General features: G+C 47.5%; 1 protein-coding gene across 1 annotated transcript; it reads right to left on the bottom strand.

Moving 5' to 3' along the window:
• Positions 1-5,296: 5,296 nt before the first annotated feature.
• Positions 5,297-6,907, bottom strand: LOC119273554 (phospholipase A1-Igamma1, chloroplastic-like). The gene has a single exon (XM_037554678.1). The coding sequence runs from the start codon at positions 6,872-6,874 to the stop codon at positions 5,297-5,299; it is 1,578 nt and encodes a 525-aa protein (XP_037410575.1). The 5' UTR covers positions 6,875-6,907.
• Positions 6,908-11,546: the final 4,639 nt, after the last annotated feature.

The following is an 11,546-nucleotide window of genomic DNA, read 5'->3' as shown; positions in this document are numbered from 1 at the left end:
AAAACACAAAACCCCAGGCACAGAAATGCTGACGCGTGGATGCCTATTGGTTCCGGTTGGTGCCACCAACCGGGACCAAAGGGTCTCCTGCCTGGGCTCCACGCACAGTCCACATGGAGGCCCATCAGTCCCGGTTCTGGATTGAACCGGGACTAAAGGGACAGGGCATTAGTACCGACCCTTTAGTCCCGGTTCAGGAACCGGGACAATAGACCCTTTTTCTACCAGTGGTAGTAACATAGAGTACTAACATATGTATGTTACTAGTCTAAATTACTCCCCGGTGTGGGTAGTCTAATGATGACATTGAAGATGCATGCATGTACTCTCGAGTCTAGATGCATGTAGGCATATAAAGCACAGGACGTATGATTTGTTGCATGCGGCATGCCGTACGTTGACAGGTCAGGCCGGGTCCATGTAAATACGACTCATCACGTGTCCGGTCGGTTAGGCATGGCCAATGTCCCGCAGGCGCTCGAATGGCACCGTGGAGCCAAAGCTGGTGCCTCAAATGGTCCATGTAACTTGTCTAGCTTGAGGTTAGTGATGAGCCAAAGCTGGTGCCTCAAATGCACATACGCCTCACATACGCCACTGCATCCACCCAGCGTAGAGACTCGTCGACAGGCTACGTCCATGTCAACGTTTTTTTTTTACTCATTTTTATGCATTTTTTGTTTCAATTTTTACTTTTTTTTTTCAAAAACTATGACATTTTTTAAAACTTAATTACATTTAAATTCACAAGCACTTTTTCAATTCATGTTTTTCTTAAATTTATGATTTTTTAACCCAAATAATAAGTGGCATACGTGTGAATACTTTTTAAAGATACAATGAATATTTTATTAAATTTGATTAAAAATTGAAATGCATAAACAGTTTAAAAACATATTCATGTAACTTTAAAATGTGCGCGTATTTACAAAATGTTGACGTGCTTTTAAAACTTCATGCAATTGATTAAGTATTTGACTTTTCTGAATCATGTTTGTGGGAAACAAAAAGGCCAGTGCAAAAATCAGCCGAAACGGAAAAATCCCAAAAAAAATCTCCAAAGCGGAGGAGCAACGGTTCGCTTATGATACAGGTAGGGGTAGGGCCAATTACGTGCATACACTCACTCCTACAAACGCTTACGTCTGTATTGTGTAAAAAAAAGTAGGGCCAATTAGTGCTTCACGTGACGCACCGAGCCTCACATAGGGGCTCTGCATTGCACGAGGACATATCAGTGCAATGTGTAGCATGTGGCCGAATATTCAACCATCCAAAATGCAACCCACGCGAACAAGCAACCATGCAGGATGATAAGAAGGAAGATACAAGACCCTTTTTCTCAGAAGAGAAAAAACAAGTCCCACCATGAGCATGTGCGGGCCATGCCCACAGGACCATATGCATCGATTTTTTTTAGAACGAAGGCTCGCGAAGAGCCCGACTTTGAATTAACAAAGCCATCGACCGGCCATGAATTACAACACACAACAGACCACATCGGCCGAACGATACAAGGGAGCATTCTAGGGAGCTTACAACTCAACGCAGCGCACAAGCTTGAAAGAAATAAACAAAGCCCATTGGTTGCACTAGCAGAAGACCGCAACAAATAGGTACCGAGGGAAGCGACCATCAAGCAGGATGAGGACCTACTAAAACAGAGTGTGGGCATGAATTGGGCTGACGCCCAGGATGAAGAGATCGAAGCATCTTCCTCCTCTCATGCCACAGAGCAGTGGCGGAGCTAGACAGAATTGGCTGGGGGCGAATGGTAAAATATGAGTGCTTGGGGGGGGGGCAAAAGCTAAAATATTTCTCATCTAAACCCTCACAGTAACATTTTCTTCACAAGTTGCTTCAGTATTGGGGGGGCCACAGCCCCCCCAGGATGCTACATAGCTCCGCCGTTGCCACAGAGGGACCCTTCCCTCTCGCCTTGGATCGAAAGGCGTCGACCTAGCAGACCTGAGAAGCGCTCACCCTAGAGCAGAAGAGGTGCCGACCTCGAGACCTGGAGCAACCACAGAGCACCACCCCAAAGCCAATGAGCACACAACATCCGCCATACTGCCGCAACTTAGGACACCAGTAAGCTGCAGGAAAGCCACCGGGAGTAGCTGCTGAAGAAAGGCCAGCATGGATATCAAGGAGGAATGTAGAACGTCGAGGAGCAAGGCCCGTTGGCCGTTGAAGAAGAGAACCGGGAGCCCACAGTCGGGACGTGTTGCAGTTGCTGGGAAGGGGAACCCTATCCCCTACCGCCGGATCGAAGGCGCCGCGCCACCAGCCTTGTGACAAACACGCCGCAACCAGTGTGCTCCACCCATGAGGGGAAAGGAGACAATGCCAACCATGCAAATCCTGACGGAACCGCCGCCACCAGACAACCATAGCCGCCCAAAGCTCCAACCTTTGACCCACCTCACCCGAACACGATCCCTCCCCAGGCAGCACCTCCAAGGAGGAGCACGACACGAGACGCGCCGTTGCCGCCCAATCCTAGCCAGATTTTGGGCTTTCACCCAGGAGGGGGAACGAGGGTGGGGAGGGAGGACCTTCGGCTGCACCTCCAAGGAGGAAGAACGGCGCCTATGGCGTCGCTGCCGCCGGGCCGGACAAGCCAACCAACGGTTTCCCGCAGTCCTAGACCTCGCCACCGAGCACACACCAGCTCCAGATCCAGCGCGCATGGCACTAGAGACTGGATACAGGGTGCAGAGGGAGTCAAAGAGGAAGGAACCAAACCTCAGATCCGACGAGGAGGGGAGACTCCGCGCCGTAGCCAACCCCCGCCGGCGGCTCACCACCCGTGTGGTCGAGCACGCCGACCAGAATCACCCGCAACCAGCTCCAGCCGAGGAGGATGTCGTTGCCTCGCCAAGAAGGGCCGCCGCCGCAGATCCGGGGACCTCCGCCAGGAACGGAGCGCCAGAGGCCTCACCGCCACCTTCCCGGGCGTCCGCGGGATAAGGCCCGGCGAGATCCTCAGGTGGCGGCGAGGGGAAAGCAGGGGAAGGGGGTGGCGGCGCGGGGGAAAACCTAATCGCCACCCGAGTCGCCCAGGCGGACGACGCGGGGGCGAGCTAAAGTAGCCATGCTTGACTAAAGCGATGAGGCGTTGTTGTGTTTGTTCTTGCTCTTATTCATCAAGCTGGTAGTCCAAGCCACCGTCAATAGAGTTGGTTGCTGCATGCGTCTACTACTGCTTATCGTTGTCAACGCCCTTTAGGCTAGCTAGGCCGGCCCATAGGCCAGGAAAACTGAGCGTCGACCTTGGGTCTCATGGATAGAGGAACATACACACATATTATGATGAGTATTAATCATGACATCATTACTAAAAAATATTACATACAAGATCCAACTAAAATAATTGAATATCTAGACAAAGTAAAATACCTAATTTGTAGTGGCAAGTTTATAGCAAGTTCACACTATAAAGTAAGATTAGTTAGGTTGCTAATCTGTTTTTGTTGAATGATTTACAAGTCGCGCTAAAGGTTATACTTAGGTGAAGCCTATATTTTAGTATGAAGTGTAAAGTAGGGACACATCGTCAATATATTATTGAGCTACCAACTTATGTAAGACACATTTTTTCAGCAAAATGATAAGTAGTGCGCCAGTTAGTACGCACTAAGCTCGTAAACATATTGTGTAGTCTAGAATTTCAATTTGTGTATCTAAGCATAAACTTGAATATCATGATATTTAGACATCACACATTTTAGACATCTCTAAAAAATATTTAAGGATGCACACACATAAATATACACTAATAATGCAAGAATAAAAAGTTAATCCAATAAAACAGATGAATTTTTTATTTTCCCCATTTAAGTTAATTTGATTTAAATTTGTTTTAATGTCTAATATAGTGAAACATGTTGTGACTAAACCCGAGCATGAAGGCACAAACGGAGTTCGTAGGCCTCTATTCCTGCAACGATGAGACGTATCTTTTCAGCAAGTTGACATGCCTCCAATGTACGGAAGCAGGTGCTAAAGCTTCAGAAGCTTACTATGCGTTCGACATCGTCCAACAAGTGATGTTGTGTTTTTTCATTTGCTAGAACATGTGAGAATACTACGTCTAGGAGATATTAATAAATAGTTATTGGCTTAAAATATATTATCATTGTGTATGACAAGCCAATAAAAGGTGGGGCAATTGAGCCGGTATTTAAGGAAAGCCGATGATTTTTTTGGCAAACTTGTAAAGGATGAGACGGCTAGGGAGGAAGGATGAAAGAAACAAACCTATGACGAAATGCTAAATATTTTTGAAGTAGGAGAGATAGGCAGAGTCCCAGGGACTTAGAAGCAGGCATAAACATGCAAAAGTTATTACAACATAGACATAAAAAATGACCCCAAACAAAAATAGAATTGCAGATTGGTATTTTCATTATGAAATTTGAACCTTGGATTAAATACATAAAACACAATAATGTCGTTGTGCAACTTCTAACCTCATCCGGGTCAACGAAGGCGCAACAATCGACTAACGGGGTCTTCCTAATGGGAAGGTTGAAGATGTATACCACCCTATCACATTGAGAGGGAGCCTTTTGAAGTCGTAGCGAGGTCACATCCCGCCCAATGCCTAATCCATGTCGGTGGCTATGCTATTCAGTAGAGGGCTAGGGGAGGTACATATTCTTCTTAGGTCTAGGTTGAGTGTTCCCCTTATAGTGTGTGGTGTTATGTCGTGCTGGAGCGCACTGCCGGCCAACATGAGCTGTGCGCGGTGGCTAGCAGCGGTGTTCCGCATGGTTGTGGTGGCGAGGTGCCGCGTCCAACCGGATGATTGTTATAATCTTGTTGCGAGTGTCCTTGTACTATTTTTTATCATTATAATTGAGTACCTAATGGCGTAGCTCATGAGCTAGCTAGGATGGCCATGAGAGCTTCATCTTGAGTGTGGATGAATGACGTAACCATTATCACTTGCTAATAAAAGAGAGAGGAAAGTTATAGAAAAAAAAGCATCTCATTTTATTTTATTTTTGAAAAAGAGTATCTTATTCAACTAATGCTTGTTATACTGTTGTACATTACACTCTCTTCGCAGAACCTCTGAATCAATGAAGCACACAACCATATCTATTACTATAGGGTACATTATTATACCTACATACCATAAGAAGATCCACGGTACGTTGGAACATTACTCTTATCTAAACAAGAGTAACTCATATTAACTAGCAATAGTCATTGCAACTTGAGTACATATGTGTGCAAATAGCGATGACCGATGAATTGATGTGGCCATGTCCGGCGGGTCCGTTGGTCAACTGGCGGGCACGAGGCCAAGCTGCGCGAGGTGGACATCGGTGTCATCCGGGTGGTCCTCGACGTGCCTCGGGCGATGCGGTAGCACCCACCTCCCATCCTCTGACCTGACCATGCCCTTGTTTGCATCCTGCCGCCACCCGGGCGGCACCATGTGCTCGTCCCTCAGGAAGTCCGCCGCCTTGTTCACCAGCGCCGGGTCTCTGCCGCCGAGCTTGAACTCCCGTGCCCGACCCACAAAGCCGTCCAGAAGGTGGAGGTGCGCCTCAAGGTTGTGGTAGTTAGCCAGGTCCAATGTGTTCTTGAGGAAGGGCGACAGGCTGTGGTCGAGCGCCAGTTCCACGCCGATGTGGGAGTACACGCTTGGCAGCCCCAGCGCGTCTGCGGCGCGCAGCAGCGGCATCGGGAGGACCGCCTCGGTGAACACGCCGGGCACCTTGGGCACCGTGTCATGCACGTTGAGGATGCGCAGCGCCTTCACGCCCAGCTCCCCCTCGAACCGCTCTCTGAACTTGGTGTTCCCCACGCGCGGGCCTGAGAAGGAGAAGACGCACACCGGCGCCTTGGCGCCGCCGGCCGATGGGGACACGTTGGCGCCCGTCTCGGCGATGTCGAAGGCGTTTATCATGGCCAGCGCGCTGCCGAGGCTGTGGCCGGTGACCGTCACGCTCACCTCCTCACCCTGCCCGGCGTACCGCTCCACCAGCTTCCGCACCTCGGCGAGCACCTGCTCCCGCGCCGAGTACTTGCAATACTTGCAGTCCGGGTTTTTGCTGGTGTAGAGTTCGGCGAACCCCTCTTCCACCTTTACCCTCGGGTCTCTGCACGGCAGCCCAAACTGGCTGAGCGGCTTGAGGAACGCGGTCAGGTCGGCGATCCACTCCAGCCGTGTCACGGTGCCGCGCCAAGCAACGGCGATATCCCGGCGGCCGATCCGGGCCGTCTCCTCGTCGGTCGACACGGCCACAAAGCCGATGAAGGTGCCAGTCTCGCTCCACATCCTGTCGTCGCTAGGGTTGTGCTTCCGGATGCCGAAGCTTGGGAAGCTAATGTGCGAGGTAGCATAGAGGTAGCGAGTGACCTCGTAGCCGACGCCGGCAAGGCCGACGTCGGAGAAGAAGGACTCCTTCGGGTATCTGCAGCTGCCGGCGTAGCGGGAGTAGCGGTCGTAGTCGAAGGAGTCGTAGCACGCCTGCGCGAACTCGCCGTACCGGATCAGCTCCCCGCGGAGCGTCTTGTCGATGGGGTCCAGAAGGCCCTGCCAGTCGTTGCAGCCGTGGATCTCCCGCCACCGCGACGTCAGCTCCCCGTCGGACCGGCCGGACTCCTCCGCAAGGGTGCCGCGCTCCATATCTCCGACGAAGGATGCCGCCTTCTTCTCCTTATTCGCTGGCGGCGCTTCATCTGTCGAGACCGCCGACGTGACGTGTGATGGGCGTCGTGGCCGATAGCTGTACGCAGCGCAGCTGGCTGCCGGAGGTCGTTGCTGGAGGAGCAGGCGGGGAGGCGGCACGCTCAGGCTGGGGAGAGAGCGGGCGTACATGGATAAGTTGGACGAGCAGGACATGGTCGACATTGCTAGCTCGCAGTTGGATGGATGTTGAGTGGCAGTATTACTATGGAACGTTGGCTGGAGCTCGGAGCTGGGACGATCGATGAGGTTGGAGTGGGTATATATACACGTACGCGCCGCGTGTTGCACGTTAGACGGCTCTGATTCGTCTCGAGGGTTCGCACGCGCACATGAATGGACTAGATATGGTCATGTTTGCATTCCCTTAGTGTCATCTTCTTTATTTATTATTCCTTCTTCTTTTTTGGGTGCATTTTTTCCTTTTTCTTGGATAAAATCATACTAGTAAGTTTTTTTATCTACTATCCTTTCTTTTCTTCTGCTTGCACAATCTGAGAAACAAAGAAAAGGAAATATAAGTGATTTATATTTTTTTTCTAGGGAAATAGTTATGCTGGTTTTAAAGCTTTTTAGGCTAACTGCATATTCATTAATCACAAATAACGCGAATACAAGCACACAAGTGAAACCCATTAGAAGTGTCGAGAGGCAACACACGTCTACAGAACTTTAAAGAAAACCTCTTCAAGAAAAGGAAAGTACAAAGCAGTCCTCAGGTATCCTGGCCTACCATCGCCGTCACTAACCGTCGTCGGGCTCGTACGAAGCCATAGCTCAGAAGAGCGTTGTGAATTCACTATTAGGAAAATGCTTATACATAGAATTTTAGCAGTAACACCTGTTTAGACACATACGCTACTGGTATTTACCAGTAGCGCCGGCTAGAACGGACGCTACTGCTAGTGAGTAGTAGCAGCGCTGGTTGGCGCGGGCCGTGCTGCTGTTTAGCGGGCCGCCGGGGCTAAAGGGCAGGCCACTTAGCTGTAGCGTGTGTTTTGCGCCAGCACTATAGCTAGTGGGCTTAGCAGTAGCGCTGGCCCATTGCCCGCGCTGTTGTTAAGCCCACTCCCTCTGCCCCGGGCCCGGCCTGCCTCATCTCTCACTAAAGCTCACTCACACTCTCCACACTCATCCCTCTCAATCCCCCGCGCGCCACCGTCGACCCGCACGCTGCCGTCCCCCGGGCCGGCCCTCCTCCCTGCTGCTTCGGCCGCCCTCGCCCGCGCCGGCCTGGTGGCTGCAAAAGTTCCTCATTGGAAGGAGAGGTTGGCATTAGCATGGACTGGTGGTTTCCAACCATGATGCTTTGCTATCATGTAGTGTAAGTGCCCAACTAGAGAAGGTTTGAGGTCAACATTTATAGGCTTGGAGCCTCGTATTACATTAGTTGTCTCAAGTTGGATAGCCCCATTGTGTAGCATGCAATGCTACACTATTTGTTATGGGGAAAATTTTGTTTTTGCCACTCTAGATTTTGCCAATTTTCCTTATACCATTCTAGATTTTGACATTTCACTTTTGCCACCCTTAGCTTTAGACAATTGTCACAATTTCCATTCCGTGGCAAAAGCAGAATAATTTTATTTCATTTTTGCCACTCTTAGCTTTTGAAATGTATCACAATTGCCACTCCAAAAGTTTTGCTTTTGCCACCGGAATGGCAATTCAGATAATTGTAAAAAACTAAGAGTGGCAAAAGTGAAATGTCAAAATCTAGAGTGGCAAAAACAAAATTTTCCCACCTGTTATGCCACATGTCACTATTTGGTTGTTCCATTAGTTTTCTCAAGATGGACCACCCCATAGTGTAGCATGCAATTGCTTCACTAGCTACATGCTATACCATAGGTCAGCATTTGGTTGTCCACTAGTTGGAATGAATAAATACAACATTTATCATGCTGAGTCTGTAATGAGTTGTCTGTTTTATCAATGTTGTATGTTTTATAAAATATCTTATGCCACTCATGGTCATCACAATCCTTGCCCGATTTCATCACCGTCATCATCAGATCAAACAAGACCTAGGACTTGAACATGTCTTTTTAAGGAGACCCGACCATTATATTCACAATGATCACTTTCCCCCTGGTTTGGAGATCGCCTTCTTGCATTGTGTCAAGATTTTTACACAATCCTCATTGTTCCAGTCATGTAGCACATACTATAACCAACACTCACATAACTTGATTAAACGGTTCATAAGAAAAATTCACCCAAAATAAATTTAGTGTCGTTACCTTGAGGAACAACACATCAGTCATTGGAATGGAACTCCTCATGTCACCTATAGTGTACGTGGCCATGTCATCTGCTGAGATGGAATTGATCACGTTAGGGAGGTCTAATACTGAGCACTTGGTGTGCGAGAAGCCATTGTCGATTACCCTCGCTGTCGGGCCAGTCCCACTGGCAATGTCAACTATCGATGCACCCCCTCGATCACCTTGTCGTTATTGATGATGATGCAGTTCACTGCAAACTGGTATCGGCGCCATGCAGACGTTGAAGACCTGATTTATCTTTGGATCACGGGCCATGATTAGCCACCGACTTGTGCCATGCTCCATTCTATGGCATTTCAGCTAAGGCCGAGCCTTCGTCAATCATGAAACACTCAAAGAGGTGCATGGCCGCCGTGACATGGTACTTGTTGGTCTGCGAGAGCATGAACGGTGAAAAGTCTGTGCTTGGTCGGCGTAGGTGTCGCTTCCATCCATGAGGGGGAGAGATATCAGTGTGATATGATATGTACCGATTACACCCATGTTAGCGCACCCTCTAGTTGCCGAAACATCAACAGTAAAGATCACAAGGTAGGTAGGAACCTCATGAACCGAGGTAGTGCTACTTGCGATGGGTGTTGGGATTCCCCGAATAGGAAGGGTGAAGTAGTGTAGTAGCAAAAAGTATTTCTCGCAGTTAAAAACCAAGGTTTATCGAACCAATAGGAGACGCCACACAAACAAGATAAGAGATACCTGCACATACACATAAAGCAAATGCTTGCACCCAACGAACGTAAAAGGGTTGTCAACCCCCTTGTTCTCGCCAATTGCAAGGATTAAATCTGACAGTTGTAGATATATAAAACAAAATAATAATAAAAGGGAAATAAAAATAGCATTGAATTTTTAGGGTTTTAATAAATATGAAGTGAATGGACTCAGGGCCATAGGTTCACTAGAGGCATCTCTCTCATGAGCATAGCAACAGTGGGTAAAAAAATTATTGTTGGGCAATTAATAGAATAGCGTATAGTTATGATGATTCTTCATGGCATGATCAATATATAGGCATTACGTCTGTAACAAGTAGACCGAAATCCATCTGCATCTACTACTATTACTCCAACCCTCGACTGCTATCCAACATGTATTTTATGGTATTAAGTTCATAATAAACAGAGTAATGCTTGGAGCATGATGACATAATGTAGACACAATAAGATCAATTAATATGCTTAAACCCCATAGTTTTACCATTAGTAGCAACAATATAAATATGTGCCCTGCAACTCCTTTTGTCACATAGTAAGGACACCACAAGATTGAACCCACTACCATGCACCTCTCCCACTGAAGATAAATTGATCTAATCGGCCAAAAAAGATAGATAGATAGATAGATAGATAGATAGATAGATAGATAGATAGATAGATAGATAGATAGATAGATAGATAGATAGATAGATAGATCGGAGGGAAATACGAGGATATAAAATCACACATAATAAATCTCAGAAAATACTCAAATACTTTCAATGAATAATCTGATTATAAACCCACAATTCACCATATCCCAACAAACAAATCACAAAAGTTTACATCGGATTGATCTCATATAAGATCATTGTATTGAATATCAAAAGAGAGAAAGGCAGAAAACCATCTAGCTACTTCTATGGACCCATAGGTCCTATGTGAACTACTCACACATCATGATGGAGGCAACAAGGTCGATGAAGATTTCCTCCCCAATGGCACCCCCGTCGCCAGAGTACCCAAAAAGGCCTTCAGATAGGATCATGGAAGAATAGAGACTTACGGCAGCTCTACAATTGTTAAGGGGCCTCTCCTAGTGGTTTCGGGATATGTGGAAATTTATAGCGCTGGAATTAGGTCAAACGGAGGCAGAAGTTGGCCACAAGGCACCTGGGCATGCCCCCTACCTTGTGGCTCCCTCGTGTATCATTTGTTCTTCTCCCGAAGCTTCCAGGGTCTCTTTTTGTCCAGAAAATATCGTCAAAATGTTTCGTCGTGTTTGAACTTCGTTTGTTATGGTTTTTTTAAAAAACCAAAAGCATGCAAAAAAACAGAAGCTGACACTTGGCACTGAATTAGTAGGTTAGTCCATAAAAACAATATGAAATTACATATAAAGCATACAAATTGATAATATAATAGATGAAGCAATAGAAAATTATAGGTACGTTGAAAACTTATCAATTAGATAGGACTTCTTGCTCCAAGGTACTAGAAGGGTGGTGAGTTGGTCTCGCAGAGAGGCAGTGTCGCCGACGGTGGCAATCCCTAGATTGATGGTGCACTCGAGCGCCATGGATTTAAGTAACTAAAGGTGAGGTTTCAACGCTTGGCGTGCGGTTGCAGAAGGTCCTCGTCGGAAGAGGTTGGCATTAGGACGGACCGGTGGTTTTCAACCTTGATGCTTTGCTAGCTATAGTGCAAGTGTTGTCGGAATATCAACTCAAGACAACATGGATCAAGGATACCCTGTATTTTTGTGTTCAGCCGGGTGCTAAAACGCTCCGTGGGAAAAGGATCACAAAAGACACAAGAATTTGAACCGTATGCCCTATTCTTCATTGATATGAA

This window comes from Triticum dicoccoides, chromosome 3A (assembly GCF_002162155.2).
Source record: "Triticum dicoccoides isolate Atlit2015 ecotype Zavitan chromosome 3A, WEW_v2.0, whole genome shotgun sequence".
NCBI lineage: Eukaryota > Viridiplantae > Streptophyta > Magnoliopsida > Poales > Poaceae > Triticum > Triticum dicoccoides.
This window is presented reverse-complemented; position numbering and strand designations above follow the sequence as displayed.